This window comes from Pinus tabuliformis, chromosome 3_2 (assembly GCF_031772625.1).
Source record: "Pinus tabuliformis cultivar Carrire ecotype Pingquan chromosome 3_2, CPIR1, whole genome shotgun sequence".
Lineage (NCBI taxonomy): Eukaryota > Viridiplantae > Streptophyta > Pinopsida > Pinales > Pinaceae > Pinus > Pinus tabuliformis.
In genome coordinates, this window is record NC_142302.1 from 437,215,987 (window position 1) to 437,235,368 (window position 19,382).

Genomic DNA, 19,382 nt, shown 5'->3' on the forward strand with positions numbered 1-19,382 from the left:
ATTTTGAATGCTTCACTCTTTGCATGTGTCATTTTTTCTTATCTTCACTTATCTTGTTAAGTCACTTTCACGTACCATTAGAGGAATTTATAGTGCACTTTGATGCATTAGCTAATCCTATCAATTGTAGGAATATGCACTAAACACTTCCCCACATCTTAGCACACTTTCTGGTTGCAGTCGACAGTTGTGTTGTAACTTGAATTCTAAGTGCCACAAAGCTACGTTTCAATTGTCGTACTTAGAAATAAGTGTAGCTTTGTTGTCGTTCCAAGGTCTGCATGTGGATTTTAATTGTTTTGCATTCTCTTGGATTGTTTTTAGTGGTATAAAAAAGTGCAAATATTTTTTGGAACTTGTTCATATCATGAGTTCTCTCTTGTTCCATTGATCCAACACTTAGTCATTTTTGGGCTTTCCCTTGTATTCACAATTTTCTTACCTAAACTCCCATATACTAGATGAGTGCATTGCATATTCTAGGCTAGAAACTATGCATTACACCATACTAGGGGCACCATCTTCCACAAACACATTATGTAAGCTTGAGCACAATCTCTCAAGTCTCTATTACTTACCCTTGCTCACTACACCCAATACTAACTCCTACTTACCTCTATTGTGCATTGTGCAGTTCTAGTGGGTAGTGGAGCCTCCTCCTAATCAACACTGAAGAGAATTATGCAATACAAATTCTCTCTCATTCTTATGGTGAAGTGAGCATCCTCAAGGTATAGTGACCTACCCTTTTGATGATTACACTAGTTAACTATGCAATCCCTTCACCAAGTTAGCCTCTTACTTCACATTTCACAGTTCTAGTGGATAGTAGGTCCATCTCTAGGCCATTGTAGCCCTCAACTGTGCAATCCTAGAGTCTTCACCTCAAGCACTGAGAATTGTACAGTTATAGTGGCTAGTCCAATCACTCCTGTTGACTAAAACCCCTCACTGCACAATACCTTGTCTTGTCTTGTCTAAAATATGCATTGCATAGTTCCAGTGGATAGTGAGTCCATCCCTTAATCCCTATGGATCTTAATTTCAATCCCTACCTCCTCTTCCAAAACAATTTGCACTATGTGTGCTCAGTTAGCAAGCTCATCACCCTTGTCTCCTAGAAATTCCCACAACATAGAACCTCGAAAAGACTCTCCTAGTTATGAATTGTGCAGTTAAAGTGAACAACATGGTCATCCATTGGTCACTGTTGAGCTCAACTACACAATTCCTAATCTCTCTCTCAAAACCCCTTCCCACTATCCCATCACAATCAATATATTATATGAGCAAACATAGGTAGAATAGGTGATTATAGGACTGATGTTGTCTTGTCATGAGTGAATTCATTTTCAGGTGATATCATTGTACCATGACAAGATGATGTCAAAGGGTTAGAAAGTAGGGGTCACAAGGAGGACACCTATCAGGACAAGACACAAATATGTTATCATGCAAGCGTAAAGGAATCTTGGATCATGATGAAGAGATGGAAACTCATGTTGAATTGGAAGGTTTCAACACTAATTCAGACCCTTTGGAGGGTGAATATGAAGTACAAGTTAGATATATCATGAATAATTGAAAACACAACAAGAAAGAGAAGGTATTTACCTTTATGCACTATGAGGTCTTATGTCATCGTCGCCAAGTCATGGCTTCTCAAAGTGTCACCACAATATTCATATGTGTCAATATATTTTCCCACATCACTTGTGGAATGTAATTCTGTAATTTCCAAAAAATGAGAAATTTAAAATGTGTGGATGCCCAAGGGTCCTGCATGGAATGTGAAAAGTCACTTGAAAGTTCTAAAGTCATGTAAAAGCTCAAAGTTCACATAGTGATTCGAAAATTCATAGTAGGAGCTCAAGAGTCACAACGAAGGCCAAGAGTCACATGGGAGGTGGAGAGTCACCTCATTTTGTTATAAATACACCCTCATATCTCAAGAGAGGGGACTTTTGGGAACTTTTACACCTTGGCTTCTCTAGCTTGGCATAAAAGAGATCTTTCTTTGGAGAAGCAAGTAATGACTTAATGTTCCACTATTGGGATTATTGTGACATCATTGTAATCATGTATCTTGGGGCTTTCACTTAATATATGAAGCTCTTGGAGCTAGCACACTTTCATGCATGTGTCGTGAATTATTGTGAGGCTATTCTTTCATTATTTGTGGCATATGTTAATGTTAACACATACATAATGAAAATGAACTATTCCTTTGGCTTTAGTATATGCCTTGTTGAATGTGCATTGTTACTTGCTTTTATGATCATTGTTATGTTGTGAACTACTTTTTAGGTTAGCTAATTATCCTCTCATGCTCTTGTGTGTCTATTTTATGATAGTACTATTATTTTCTTCTAGATGCTCACGCTCTCTTTTCCCTTCCGTGAAAGTACCTTATATACATTGCAATTGTATGCCTCACAGTGTAAACTTACTTGCTTGTTTCAATGATAGTTTGTATAATCTCTTATGTTGATAATTGCAGCCAAGAAAAATTACTAATAATAATGGTGACCAAACATATTATCCGGTTGGGGCTCCTACTCCAAACAACGTGAGATCTAGTTGAGACTTCATACAGGTGAGACCCCCTTTGTTGGTGAACTTCCAACATTGTCAATAACCAATTAGAAATTACGCCATGATATAGGAACATGATTGAATTCCAATGGTTTATACTTAAGGAGGAGGGAATGATCTAGGTTTTCATATAATATCACCTTAAAAATGGTATCAACACTAGTAGTTTTTGGGTCATGATTTTGTAGTGTATTTTTCTAAGCCTTCCCATGCATTTTTTGAGGAAGTTACACATAACAACTAGGGAAATGACTTAGTCAATTGATTTTCTTTCTAAATATATAAATAAGACCAATAATTGAGCACCAAGTGAAACTTTACGATCCCAAGAAGCCCCCCTCTTTCTGGACAAGTCATATTCATCTAGTTTAGATTTCTTGCTTATTTCTAATCAAGCTACATTAGGGTACTTACATTTTAGGTTTTTTCGTATTAACTATTTTTTTCATTATTATAGATTGTAATTTCAATATCTAGTTATATGGTTTGTGAAGGACATAATTGTCACATCTCTTCTTCAAGATAAGCTACCACCACTCTAGCCATTTTGTATTGTATGTAGATTGCATTGGTTTTCACTTTAATACTTTCTTTGATTTTGTATCTTCTATCATCTTTACGATATTTTATTCTTTGATTGTGTTCTAAATCTAATTTCGGTAATAATGTGGAGAACTTGTGATTTTACAAGTTATCTTTAATGAATCGGGAAGAAGAATGGAAAGTACTACCTTTAGTTGAAGGTTTTAGTGCTATTGGAAAATCAAGGGAAGATACAATGTTGTAGAAGAAATTTTGAACCACTTAGAGATGTTAGAAATAATTATGCAAAATTGGACTCAAGGGACAATTACCAAGGAAGGAAAATTGGTATGAGAGTCATAAAATTTGCAAAATGGTTTCTTACCTCTTTCCAATAGCTTTTGGGTACCAACAAAATCTCTTTAGGGAGATGTGATTTGAATGGATTAGTGAACTATGGAATGTCCAACCTTATACCTTATCTTTCATACATGCATGCCTTGTAGTTTAACATGTGTCACCTAGAGTTGTAGCACTTGACATGTGTGGATATTTTATGTAGTGTTAGGTTGCTTGTAGTGGACTAGGTCCACTTTGTATTGTTCACCTCCCTCACCTCTCATATAAGCAAAGGGAGGAAAGATGCTTCCATTTATTTCATCCATATGACATACTTGTGTTATATATGTGAGGAGTGGAGAGCACTAGTCTATTTCATAGTAGTCTTCTTCATTGAACTTTCTCTCTTTTGATGCATTTGGAAAACTCGATGCTACTTCTTATGCTTACTGTGGTGGAGAAGAGAGGGATAAATATTGTGCAGTTATAAGAGGCATGTGTAGGTGCCAAGGCGTAATTGTTGATAATGATGTTGGGTTGTTGAGGATTTTTAGGTAGTGGTAAGTTTTGGTTAAGGGTGATTTATAGATATGAGGAGTGGGTGGTTAAGGTTTCCATGGTCCCCCTATCTAAGTTTTTGAGCACTTGACTTGTATCAACTTTGTGATAAAGTTGTGGTATGTATTTGCAGCTCATATTTTAGAAAGAAGATTCTTGATGGATAATTTGGCTAATCATTTGAAAGTGCTTAGTGGCATGTTTTGAAAGGGCTTGATGGGTTAGCCCTTGTTGGTGGTATTCAAAGTGTTTCCTTTGAATGAGGTCTTTAGCCCTTATCTTCTTTGTTTCAAAGTTGGGAAAAACTTTGAAAAAGGGTAGATACCATCTTTTGCTTACATTGCCTACATCTTTGAAAGAAGTCGATGGGATTTGTTTTGAATTTCTAAGTATCATATTTGAAAGAGGCCCAATGCTTTATTGGTTAGATTCAAAAGAATACAGTTGGAAAACGCCCAAGAACCTATTGGGTAGATATAATGAAAGGGATTGATGGCCATATTTCAAAGAGGGCCCATGGTTTATTGGGAAGATATTTAAAAATTGGTCAATAAATATGTTTTAAAAGAGATTAATGACTTTTCGATCAATGGATACCATTTTAAAAAGGGAGATATTTTGAAGAGTTCAAGTGGGATATGTTCTATGCGTATGGTTGAATTTTTAAAAGGGGCCTATTGGCGATATTTCGACAGGGCCTAATGGCCTTTCCTTTGATTTGGGTGGAAAACTTGATTAAGGTAGATGAGATTTTCTTATGCATTGGGAACATATTTAGGAAGGGCTCAATGTGATATTTCCAATAGGTTTAATGGGTTATTTGAAGGGCCTTGGCATTTGTGAGTATTATGATGATTTTTGAATCAATCCCAATAGATTCATTCAAATAGGATGGATGGATTGAAGGTAGAGTAAGAGGAAAGGGTTTGATGGGTTTGAATTTCTCTTTCAAAGAAGCCAAAGTAAGGGCCTTTAAATAGGTCCAATGAAAATTTGAATGACCACACCTTGGTAAGATGAGTTTTTTGATGGTTGCTTAGTAGAGAAGGGGATTTTTTAGCCTTCAAGGGTTAAATAGTTGAGATAAACATATAGAAAATATGTGGATGTGGAGATAGAAGGAGATGGGTACATTACAAATAGAAACACTAGTTAGAAGTTATATAATGAGTTAATGCTAGTAGAAGAAAACTTAACATGGTAGAGTGAATAATCATTTTGATGCACTTGAGTGAGTTTTTCCATTGATTTCTCTAGGATAAATCGTTATGTCATATTATATGTGATTTTTCTTTACTTGGGTTGATCTCTTTTCTTTTGAATATATAGTCGCTTAGATAAATCTTTGTGTCGTATTGCATGTGGATGTTATTTTCTTGCATTAAGTTCTTTTCATTTGAATGCAAAGTCACTCGTAAAAATTGAAGTGACATGAATTATAGATAGGGAAATTAATTATTCAAGTATCTATTTTGGTGAATCATGTTAGCCATAGGCTAAATGATCATAGACCATCTTCAGTACTTATATTAATAAATTTGAGCAAAGTTCAAAAGGGAAGTGGTGCACCCATATGAACATCGTTTGGCTCAATATTATCCTTTTCTTATATGTTGATGAAATTGTTTTTCTTGCAACAAAAAAAATTATTTACGATCTTCACTAATAACTCAAAGTCTAATATATATGTAAAAATTAAGAATCTTCCATTAATATTGAACATCGAACTTATGATCAACAAAATTAAGGAAAAACAATTGCCATTTAACTATAACTACATTGTTGATAAAAGAATCATTGATAGTGGGAAAACTTATTAGGGTCCATAAGAAAATTTTCATTCTCAACACTTTAGTTATTTCAATTCTTCCATGAATTTGTGAAATTTGAGTTTTGGAATAAGATTGAGAAAATCCAAAAAGATTTTATAGACTATTTTGAAAAATAAATATAAATGCTTCTTGCCATTTGTTGATTTTTTTAATAGTAAATTAGAGGTCACTTGACCTTTTGGGTTTTCAAGCATAATTTTTTTTCAAGTAAGTTTTTTTTGGTAAATTTTTTTAATTGAAATTCAGTTATTTGAAATTAATTCAATTATAAGAAAAAATTTAAATCGATAACGCTACATAATTCGAATACTTCAACGATTTTCCAGCACATTAAACACATTTCTATCTTAAAAGAGATATGCTTTATAAACATAAAAGATAAAGTTATATGACCAAATTATATAATAATAAAAAATATAGATGCCATGAAAATCGTCGATACTACACTAACCAAGAGACACACGGTAAACATTAAAGCATGGTCCTTGTGCCATTTACCAATATTCTCACAATATCACGACAAACTGATTGGACCGACGTGGACTAGGATCGATGGAGCACAACCTTGTTACCTTTTTATCGCTGTTTCTCCCTCCCCATCCAAACCCATTTATATCTATTAGAAATTTCAAAAAGAGTAAGATAGCAATTTCACACAATACAAATAAGATATTTTGTATTATTGAGCATATAACAAATTATATATATAATTGTATATTACTAACCTTTAGATGATAAGATCGGAAGAAGGTGGATCTATAACTCATACACAACTCATACACATAGAGAAATAACTATTTCTAAAATCACACTTAGAAACTCACAATAGCAACTCACAATAACCTAAAACACATGGAAGCATTACTTCTAATAAAATTGGTCACTTAATATGTGACTCGTCCATTTACATACTACAGTTAAAATATTTATTACAAAAGATTATAATAAAAAACATTTATAAAGAATTAGTCAGGGACTAAGGATAAAGAAGAGCAGCGTTCCAAGTAATTTGGATTCGGAAGAGATCCGGGCCATGGTTTCTTGGTGTTTCGATTTGGTATGGATTCCCTTACATATATATCAACACACCTTGACATATGTGTGGTGAAGCTTGACAATGAAATTCTCTGCAATGGACAAATTGCTTGCCAAAGCAAATTCAGAAAGTCCTGACAAAACTGGCACCATCATATAATCAGAAAATCAGTCTGTAAAAGTATCAATATCAAAATATTTTGATATGTTAAAAATGAGAACATATGTTTTCTACAAACCATCATACGTATTTCTATTAATATTCTAGATTTGTCTTTACCATGATTACCAAGGTTATAATGAAAATCATTTATAAAATATATTATTCCAGTATGAGCATGATTATAATAAAAAACATTCATAAAATACTTTCCAAATGATAAAATATCAAACACCAGGAAATGAGTTTTTTTTCCAAGGAATAGATTGAACTTTCTATTAAGGCAATAAAAAGTTACATTTGTAGATGCATTTAAGCATTCAATGTATTATATGTCCAACAGGTAAATATAGAGTAGATCTTCTGGGCTGAAAGTAAAAATTGTATATTATCCAAACCCAATAAACCAAAAAAGAGTTGATGATTGTTCCCGAGCCTCCTCTTTTTTTAGGAAAACAACACAAATAGGAACAAGTAGTTTATACAAAATTACACAAACAAAGTTTTTAAGAAGTACTAAGTTTTAAACCCTATGTATACATGGCATAATTAACAAACAGAAAAGAAACTGAATCTTGTTTAGAGTGGTAACACATTTTTATCATGGTAAAAAAGGTTGTTGATCCGGCACATGGATCATGTCCTTGTAAGTTTCTGTTATCCGCCAGACACCCAAAGTTTGTTGTATACCCTCCTTAGATAGGATGTCTGCATCTAAGTTTCATTCCCTGTAAATATGACAAACAATGATAAAGTAAAAATGATGTTTTAAAAGTAAAACTTCTTCTAATAATGGAATCAACATGTAGTTTTGACATCAATGCTCTCCATTAAACCATTTTACAACATTCTGTGAGTCTCCAAAAATCTGGACCGATCCCATCCCCATATGAATAAGCCAGCAAAGTAACAGTTTTAAGGATTGAAGTTCAGCATAATTATTTGGTCCTGAGCCAAGGCCCACCGATTCTTTTAAGATTTTTTTATTGTTGATGTGAATGACAAAACCTGCCCCACAGATGGTCTGTGGATTAGACGCACCGTCAAAATAAGCCCATGGTATGTCTCCCCTGATCTGTTCTTCTCTTACTTTCCTAATACTCTTAATAATATTTGGTAAGGGGATAAGGCCATAAATTGAGGCACATTCTACAACAATGGGTACATGAGAGGGAACCAAATCCTTGAAAATAATCCTATTCTGAGCCAACCAGATACCCCAAGAGATTATTAAAGGGATATTTTCCATATTTTCCTCCTGGGTCTCATCCCACCATCTTTGCCAGGCTTCACCAATGTTTTCTCCATTCCAGACCTGAATCTTTCCCAATAACCTCAATGTTTCTTCCCATGTACTTTTACTGAACAGACACTTTAAGAATAGTTTTTGTACTGATTCCTCCTTTATTTTGCAAAGGGTGCACCACCCTCGACCCATCTTATTTCTTTCTGGAGATTATCCCATGTTGGGACATTATTCCTTAAGATACACTAGAAAAATAGTCTTGCTTTTGCAAGACTTTTTAATTTCCAGAGGGGTTTGAACCACCACTCTAGTGCACCCCACTCCCTTCTTGTCATTAGGTGACTGTAGCCAAACTTTGGGGAGTATTCTCGGTCGGGGCATGAACCCATATCAGCATGTCTGGTGGTCCCTTAGTCAAACATTAGTTCTCTGAAGTTCTCTAATTAAGTTCATCCATTCCTTTATCCATTGGGGCTCCATTTTCATATCGTCCATTGTTTTCCATGCTTGTTGCCATATCGTTGACTGGCCTTCCTTCTCAATCTGGTTTAAGAAAAAAAATCCTTGCGTGTGTAAATGAGTTATGACCTCTCTTGATAAGGCATAGCCCTCATTGCATCCTACCCAAGGGTCCATACCTAGTTTGATCTTCTCTCCATTCCCAACATGTCAAGCTAACCCTTGTTCAATGACCCTAAATAATTCCAAAATTTCCTTCCAAACAACTGAGGCTTGTGGATACCTCTTATCAGGGTTCCTCAACCATTCATCCATGGGAATCAAATCAATGTATTTTCTTTTGATGACATTCGTCCACAGGTTCTCCATTGATATAAGTCTCCATCCCAGTTTTGATGCTAGCGAGGATGCGAAGGTTGTAAGATATTTTAAGCCCCACCCCCTCCTCCCATTCCTTTGGTCTAGCTACTTTCTCCTAGGCCACCCATGGCAGCACTGAATCCTCCTTTGATTTGGCCCATAGAAACTTGCTACATAATTTCCTTATTCGTGAGAGAATTACTTTGGGAATCCATGTTAATGCAGTGCAGTAAATAGGTATGGCCATACGAACCGACTTGATCAGCACCAACCTTCCCACTCTCGACAACCATTTATAACTCCTGTTTTACCTGATTTTCAATTTTTTCCACTAGCCACTGCTAGTCTTCTTTCCTGTAGGTATCTGGCTTAAGGTGGGAACCTAGGTATTTGAATTTGTCCTTCATCATCTTTGTTTAAAATGAGAGAGCCATAGTAATCCTCATGATTTCAGTCCTTGACAACCCCTTTAGAATCAAAGATGATTTTTGAGCATTGATACACATACTTGTACCTATTAGGAACATATCAAGGATCAATTTAATCTGTTGAATATCACTCCTACTTCCATCACTGAAAAGGAGAATATCATCAACAAAAAATAAATGAGTGATATGTAGGTTTACAGCCACTTCAATACCTTTTATATCACCTCTTCTCCTTGCTTCTAGGATCATTTGAATAAGGCCCTCTAATACTAATAGAAAAAGGATGGGAGGTAAATGGCATCCCTATATGAGTCCTCTTTGGCTATGGAAGAAAGACGAGGTTGCTCCATTGATCAGGAAAACAAAACGAACATTTGAAATACATCCCATTACCCAATTTATGAAACTGATGCTAAAGCCCAGATGGGTCATTATCATCATAATGTAAAGCCAACTAATTCTGTCATATGCTTTGGAAAGATCTATTTTTATGATCACACCTTTTTCCGACTCCTGTTGATATTGTGCAGAGTCTCCTGTGCAACCCTTATAGCTTCATGGATATGTCTGCCATCAAGAAATCCAAATTCTTTCATGGATATGTTCCTTGATAGAATAGGCTTCAGGTGGACTGCAATGACTTTTGCTATAATTTTATATATGCAACTGCTTAAAGAGACTGACCTAAATTCCTCAAAGGATGAGGGGTCCTCTGATTTAGGTATTGAAGCCAAGAAAGTGGAATTGAAAGCTTCATATATCGATCCTTTGTCATGAAATTCCTCTACCTCCCCAGTGAGTTCATCCCCTATAATATCAAAGAAATGTTGGAAGAATTCCACTGTCCACCCATCTAGCCCTGGGCTCTTATCCCTTTGCATCAACTTTAAAATCCCTTCTACCTCCCCTCTTGACATCGGGGCCATGAGGAGATCATTTTCCTCCTCCACAACATACCTAGGGAAGATTTGGGCGACCTGGATCACCTCAGCTATTGATACCTCTTCTGGAGCTTTGAAGAGATTTTTGAAGTGGTTTCTTCCCATTGAGGCTAGATCAACAAAGGATTTTACAATACCTCCTTCCTCCATTTTTAATCCCTAGATTGTATTTGAATTTTTCCTCCCTTTTGCATAGTTCTGAAAGAATTTTGAAATTTCGTCCCTGCTGCCAACAATATTGCTCTACTTTTTAGCCTCCACTACTCTTCTCTATCATTTAGGATTTTCCTTCGTTCTGTCTCCAGTTGTTTGATCCTTTCCCTCTTCTCGATTGTCTCATAACCATCCACTTCTGGACTCTCCAAATGATCTAATTCCTCCCTTATCCTTCTTAAATCAGATTCCTCTTTGATCTTCTTTTCTTTTTCCCATTCTATGGTTTCCTTTTTCATGGGCTTTAAGTTCTCCATAAAGGATTGAGCTAGATACACCCCATGTTCACCAACTAGAGGCCTCCAAGTGGCTTTAACAAAATTATTATATGATGCTTCCTTGAGCCATGCCAGATTAAATTTGAATGGAGACCCTGGTTTTTTATTAGGTCCTTTCATTTCCAACATAATAGGAAGGTGGTCTGACTCTCCTCCTTCCCCCACCTAGTGTCTAAACCAATGGATTCTGGATGTGAAGTCCTCTTTTAGAAGAAATCGACCTAGCCTCTTGGCTACCTTGCCCCCCCCCCACTCTCTTGTTCCTCCAAGTCGGTCTGGATTTTATCGGATTTATATCTAAAAGCTTGCCAGAGAAGATCTTGTTTAGGAAGAAATATGCTAGAGGGCCAACTTGAGTTGTTGGACCCCATGTTTCTAATAGGCCCAAGGAGAATTTTAGATCCCCACCCCAACCAAGTTTGGGTTATTCATAATGAATTTGGAGAAAATGTTATTCCATAATGACACCTTGTCCTAACAAGGCCCATAAATATTCAAAAGCAATAATTCTGAGCATAAATCCTGGGAGTAGACCTCAGCTCCCAATACCATCTTCGTTCCCTAAGAATTTAATAATTTTAGGCTTCCCTCTTTGACTCCAAGAGCCAATCCCTCAGATATTCCTTTTGCATCCATAGTCATGAATGTCCAGCTTGGAAGCATTTTATTCAGTGCCAATTTGATCTCCTCTCCTGCTCCAAGGGTTTCTTAAAGAATTATAACATCAGGACAATAACATTTAAACAAAGCCTTTAGTGCTAGGTTTTTAGAGGCACTAGCTAAACCTCGAAAATTAAAAGACAACAATATCATTAGATCACTTGGGATGGGGCCTACCCTTCTCTAACAACCCCTCTTAGTGATAATTGTTTCTCATCTGCTATATCAATTTTTTCTCTTTTCCGAGCCTTTGACAGGTTGGACTTCCTTCCTCTAGTCTTTTGGGGTCCAACCGAAATCGGATGGACTCCCAACCCTCCCACAACACCCAGAGGAATGACCTTCTTCTCCCGAGGCCAAAGGTTATAATAATATTTCTCTATAGCTTCTTCTAAATAAAAATGGGGCACAAGGCTTGAGGCCAAGGGATGGTTTAGATGAATCTCAGGTATGGAGGTAATGATATTGTCCAGGGAATCAGTCACAGATTCAACATGAAATTTTTCCAAAAGAGGAGGCCTGGAAAGATCAGGCCTCATAATCAAATTGAGTAGAGAAATAAAGGATTTATGAATAGAAGAGATGGGATCAAGAACAATATTCTCCAACTGTGGCGCAGATACAACTTCTCCACTCTCCATTGGCTCTGCCCAACCAGTCTCCCCAGACTGCGCTTGCTCCTACTCTACCACTTCATCCCTCTACACTTCCTTAGTTCCCTCAGATTCCATCTGCCCTTGATCTCCTTCCTTCCTATTCCCCCATTCCTCTGCTTGTACGTTTTCCTCCTCTTCTCTCTGAGGACAATCTCCAATTCCTATTTCTCCTCTCTACCTTATTCTCCTTATGAACCCCAGTGGGAAATCTCTAGCAAGATGCCCATAATTGTGGCATCTGTGACAGTGGAAAGGAAGTTGTTCATAATCTATGATATGAGTGAACAATAATTCTTTGTATTTAAGGTGAATTTCCTTTGCCAATCCTTCCCTTGGATTTAATCTTACCAAAATTTGGCTAGTCTCTTATCCCTTATTTCAAGAAATGACATGTCTTCTTCCAAAAATAGACCTATTGTATTTCCGATGGCCCTGAAAACCTCCTCCATCCAGAACTGTGGAGGTAGTCCCGAGAGACGTACCCAAACAGGAACCTCCTCCACCTTCTCTCTTTGGGCATCAAATAAGAGGTTCCATCTTTTAAACAAAATTGGGGCTCTACCAAAACACCAGTCATGTCTCAAAACCCATTCAAGGGTTTCTCCTTTATTGAATTTTATCCTGAACCATCCCCTAGCAAGAGTGGTCACTTCAAACTATTGGTCTGGTGCTTCCTTCCATCCTTTGGAAGTCCATTCATCAATGTAATTTGTTGAATAATTTTTTCCTTTGGCTCTCCCGACCAAGGTTACCTCTGCCACTTCCATAGCTCTGTCTATCTAAATATCAACTCCAAGGAAAGAATTCGGGCTTGCCTCCTTTTTCTTTGTCAACTTACCTTTCTTTCTCTTCACCCCTGAAATCATGTTCCTCCCCATTTCCCCTGCCTCTGGTCTAGTCTCCCTCTCATCGATACCTTCTTCGGAGAGTGGTCCTAACTGCCTCTCCGCTATATGACTTTGTTGGCTTAAATATTTAACTTCCAAGGGTTGTCCCACCTTTCCCGCGAGGAAAGAAAAGTCCCCCACCTCCTGGATTATGAAAGTCTAGTTTACGGCTTCATGCCCTGCCGAGCTAAGCGTAGAAATTCCTCCTCTAAATTGCTCTCTGAAGTCTCCCAAAACTTCCACTGACTCTTCTAGGTGTCCCTGGAAATCCTGGATAGGTGCTTCTTCTAATATCTCCTCTGAATTAGGGTTTCCTTATTGGGGTGTGGCCTCTCTAGTCCTCTGGTTCAACAGACTCCTACATGCAATATCAATATCCAATCTTCCCCCCCTAACCACTTTTTCATGTCCCAAATCCTCTACCAGAAGCGACTTCAAACCCTCGTTTCCCCTAAAACCGAAACTGATAACGATGTCTTCCAACCCTCCTGTAAATAAACCAGAAGTATTAAAGACACTAGGGTTTTTTCACACTTGGTTTCCCACCAATGCCTCCGCTGCACAGTCTACTGAGAAAAACGCTTGTTCCTGCCTCACCTCCGATTCCTTATCAGTCCCCCAAACCTCCTCCTTTGAACTGCATAGATTCTCCTCCAGAAACCCTAAACAACTTTCCTGAATCTAGCCCACTACAGAGCCTCTTCTCTTCCCAAGTGGAAGCCCATTTGGACAAATAAACTTCTCTAGATTATACTCAGTTACATCCAGACCCCATACCGACATGATGTCTTTAGGCTCGGGTTCCAAATCGACAGAATCCCGTTGGTTGACCATTTTACCCATCCCTCTCTATTGGTTGAAACCTCCACAGTTAACAATAATTGTTGAAACCTTTGTCATGCGCATGCAGCTGAGAGCATAAGACAAGCACAAAAGTAGTAAGAGTAAAACCTCTTTCCTAGCTCGATGTTGCCCTATACCTCTGTTTACCATCGTCCTCATTCCCGTTGCCCTCAGCTCCGGTCACAAGTACAGGCCAACTATCCGTCACATGTTTTCACCCATCTCCATGCATTTTGTCCTCCTAGCTGCACATCCTCCTATCCTCTATCATATTCCTACAGATATTTACCTCTCATCACTCCCATGAACATCCCCACCATGCAATGAGTTAATCTTTACATTTTTTTTATTAGATGAGAATAAAGTAATATTCCATAGACATGATGGAAAGAATAAAGTGATATTTCCATAGACAAGATGAAAAAAATAGTAAGTCAACCATTTATTTAGTGTATGGAACTTAATATTTATATTGGGAAAATTATGATTAAAAAAATTATCAAGATTATACAAAAAAACATTAAATATTTTCAGTATAATTATCAAAATTTATAACAAAAACTATAAACATAAAATAATATATTATTTGATTTTAATAATAAAATAATCAAAATTTAATATAAATTTTGATGAGATATTAATTTTTATAAATTTTTTATTTTCATTCATTTAATTAATATATAATTTTGGATATATTAAAATAAATATATAAACATATGAATATATATTTTTTGAGACGTTAAAATTGAAATCATAAATTGTCAACAACCATTGTATTTGTTTATTAAGGCAAACATTTTAATTTATTAAAATTATAATTAAAAATATTAAATATAATATAACTTCTGCTTAATTTTAATTATATACTTAAAATTCATATATTAAATTTTAATTTATTATTATATTAAATTTTAATTTGTTATTTACAAATCTTGATATTATATTCACAGATCTTCCAAACTTGACATTATAATTACACCAAAGGTGTCTCTTTTTAAAATTGGTTAGTCTAGGCATTGTCTACCTTTTTTTATCTTCCTTTGACATTTGTGCTTCTATTGTTTTGCCCATTAAATGACATTTGTTTTCTAATTTAAATACCAATAATCTTCGTTACTTAAAGCGTTGGAAAAGTTTTCATCTGTCGATGTTAGGCTCGTAAGATGCATTGAATCCCATTTCGATTTTCGTCTAAAATATACTAGTGTGACTTTTCCCTAATGTTTGAAAGGTTCAACGGTCACATATATATTCATGTCTTTCAGTTAAAAACCACTCTCTCCATAGCTACATATGTTACAAATGGAAGAGAAGATTGAAACACTGAAACTAGCAGCTCACAGGTGAGGAAGCTGCACCTGGAGACTGCTTGGGGAGTACCACAAACATTCATTAATCATGGAATCAAAATATATAGGTTTACATTAATTTAGGGAGATCAAAATTGTCTCCTAGAAAATAGAAACTAATCCTAATCTAGGACACACACACAACTATGAAACAAACTTTCTCCAATATTACATAATTTCTCCATTATTTTCAACTCTCCCCCTTAATGGAGAAAGGGTTCAATTGCACACCTAACATCTCCCTAAACAATTCAAATTTAATCTTCCCAACGGGCTTGGTAAAGATATCTGCTGCATTATCACAGGTGTCACAATATTCAATACAAATTTCTTTAGATTAAACCTTTTCTCTAACAAAGTAAAACTGAAAATCAATATGTTCTGTGTTTTTATGAAAAATGGGGTTATTTGCAAGCTTGATTGAAATTTGGTTGTTACATTTAATCACTATAGCATATTATTGTTCTTCTCCGACATCATGAAGAAGTCTCCTCAACCAAATTGCTTCACAAGTGGCTGCACATACAACTTGATACTCTGATTCTGCTGAAGATAAGGATATAATACTATGCTTCTTACTGCTCCAAGAAATGACCCCGGACCCAACATTGAAAGCATAACCTATTATGGATCTTCTATCATCCATATTTCCAGCCCAGTCTGAATCTGAATAACCTGTCAGTTTAGCATCAAAAAAATTAGTATATTTAATGCCAAAATTGATGGTTCCTTGAAGACACCTTTTGCTGCCACCCAATAACTCTCAAGAAGTTTTGACATAAATTGACTCAACGCACTGATAGAAAATTTCAAGTCAGATCTAGTTGTAGTCAAATAAATCAGACTTCTAATGAGTTGTCTATACAGTGTAGCATCCACCTCTTTAGAACCATAATCATTCTAAAGTTTAACATTCTTTTGTATAGGTACTAAGGCAACTTTACACTGATCCATTTTGAATTTCTTCAATAATCCCCTTACAAACTTTCCTTGAGTGAGAAAAGTCTGGTCGGAATCCCTCCAGACTTCAAGACCCAAACAATAATGTAATTCTCCAAGGTCCTTCATTTCAAAAACCTGTGACATCTTCACTTTGATTTCTTTAATCAATTCATCAACATTTCCAGTAACAATTAGATCATCAACATATAAAGAAATCAACACAATCTGCCCCTTTGAATCAAATGTGGTATACATATTTGGGTAATTTTTGCTTCTCTTATAACCATGTTGCAAGAAGAAAGAGTATATTTTTTCACACCAATATCTGGGTGCCTGTTTCAATCCATACAATGCCTTCTTTAATTTACAAACCAAATGTTCCTACCTCTGTTTAATAAACCCTTCAGGTTGTGTTAAATATACCTCTTCCTTCAATTCTCCATTTAGAAAAGAAGATTTCACATCTAGTTGGTGTAGACTCCAATGATGCTTTGTAGCTAAAGCTATTAACATTCTAATAGTATTTAACTTAGCTACAGGAGCAAAGGTCTCCTCATAATCAATCCCTTCTTTCTGTGAGTACCCTTTAGCTACCAACCTAGCTTTATATTTGTCTACACTACCATCTTCTTTGAACTTAGGTTTATATAACCATTTACAACCTATGGGCTCTTTTCCTTTTGGCAGTTGAACTAATTCCAAAGTTTTTTTTTTAATTATTGACTCATACTCTTCTTTCATAGCTAACCTCCATTCACCATACTAATTTTCTTCATTATAATTCCTAGGATCAACAACATTTAAAATACTAGTCATAAGAGCTTAGTCTTTATACCTTGCTAGTAAGTGAGTCTGCCTACTTGATCTCCTTGGTAGCAGACTTGCCTCAAATCTATCTTGCTCACTCCTAAATGGACTTGGATTGCTAACTGTACATGCATCACTAGATTCATTTTTTTGGTGCTTCTATTAGACATGGCCGTCTTTGGCTTCATCATTGCTATCATCAATTAGTAAAGGCATGTGCCACTCCTCATAGATTTTGTCTATGTTCCCTTCATCAACCTATTCATGGAAGATAACATCTCTACTCACAAATACATTGTGAGTAGATGGATTAAACAATTTATATGCTTTGAACTCAGAACAGTACCCTACAAATATGCATTTTATGGATTTAGCATCCAATTTATTCCTATCCTCCTTAGGAATATGTGCAAAAGATTTCGAACCAAATACTCTTAAATGAATGACTACAGGCTTAAAACCATATAAAGCCTCGAATGGAGTCTTGAGATCAAGAATCTTAACTGCACTTCTATTCTTTAAATAGACTGCAGTATTAATAGCTTCTGTCCAAAAGCCATTAGATAGGTTCTTTCCTGTCAACATGTTGCGTGCACACTCCACCAGAGTTTTGTTCTTTCTCTCTCCAACCTCGTTCTATTGTGGAGTGTGGGGTACTATAAACTGTTGAATTATTACATGATCCCTACAATATTTGATGAAGTTTCCAAGCTTGTATTCTCCCCCTTGATCTAAGCAGAGAATTTTGATGACCTTCCCTATGTGCTTTTCAACCGTACTTCTAAATTCCTTAATATATTCAAAAGTATGGCTTTTCTTTTTGAGAAAATATACCTAGGTATATTTTTTGCAATCATTAACAAATAACAAAAAATAGAGAGCTCCTCCTAAGGACCTTGTCTGCATCGGTCCACATATATCAGTGTGCACAAGTTCGGGTATACTCCCTTTCTCCTATTTAAATTTGAGGGAAATTCATCCCTATGCATTTTTCCAAGTGCACATCCTTCACCATTAACCATACCTTGCTTCTGTAGCAGCAATAGGTCATGAAGATTGATGTGTACAAATATTTGATGCCAAAAATTATTTGTTGTCATCATTGCTTAAGTTAAAGCTTGATGTGGCATGCTTGTAACATTCAACTTATACAGGCCTCCAACTCATATTCCAGATGCAATCGTCTTCTGATGATCAAGAAAATCCTTTATGACACAATAGGTTTTGAAAAATTCTACCTTCAATTTCCGATCTGCAATCATGGAGACAAAGATCAAATTATTTTTAATGCCCGGTACATACATGACATTCTGGATGTGCCTGATATTACCATCAAGAAATATCACAGGAATATCACCATACCCTTTAATCTAGTATGCTTTGTCATCACCAAGGTAGATATTAGCACCATTGCTAGTCTCTTTAAAAATTTCAAACCAATGCTTATTACCTATCATATGAGTGGATGCTCTTGAATCCTCAAAACAAGTTTCGGCCTCATCAGTCTTAGCAAAGAAAGCAGAATCAGACACAAACAATTTGAGGTCGTGATTCTGATTTTCGTCAACAAAGTGCCCTGTATACTTCTCATGTCTGTGTTTGGCTTCATGAGCCTTATTTTTATAACAATTTCTAGCAATGTGACCAGTTTTACCACAGTAAAAACACTTGATTCCTGAATCATTTCTAGTTGATGGCATACCTTGGAATGGATTTTTTTGGGGTGTACCACCACCTTTCTGTCCTGCTCCTTGTTTCCCTTTGAAATATTTTTTCTTTGCCATCAATGTCAGGTCTGCATTCTGAGGCCTCAGATTCATACACCTCTCTTCTTCTTGCATCAAGATCCTTTCTAGCTCTTCAAAGGTGGTATCTTTCTCCTTCGTTGTCAGCCATGTAATGAACATATGATAATCATCAGTCATATCATTTAAGGTAATCAAGACGAGATCAGTGTTGGACACTTTCTCCCCTATGTCACCCAACTTGTCTCTCAGCTCTTTGATTCGAGAGATGAATGCAACAATGGATTTATTCTCCTCCATTATGATGGAGATAATCTTACTCTTCAGAAATAACATGTGATTTGTATTCTTTATCTCATATAGATCCTTGAGATTCAACCAAATATCATTGGAAGTTTTGCACTCCCTGATGTGAGGGATGATGTTGTATTTCACTGACATTTTCAATAACACCTTCGCTTTGTTTTCCCTCTTCTCCCAATCTTGAATTGTTGCAGTTGTTCCTCTGATCCAGGTGGATGTTAGTG

General features: G+C 36.1%; 1 protein-coding gene across 1 annotated transcript; it reads right to left on the reverse strand.

The window, feature by feature from the left end:
• Nucleotides 1-18,480: 18,480 nt before the first annotated feature.
• Nucleotides 18,481-19,155, reverse strand: LOC149181186 (uncharacterized). Its single transcript, XM_089414111.1, has one exon. It carries the CDS (start codon nucleotides 19,153-19,155, stop codon nucleotides 18,481-18,483), a length of 675 nt encoding a protein of 224 aa, XP_089270237.1.
• Nucleotides 19,156-19,382: the final 227 nt, after the last annotated feature.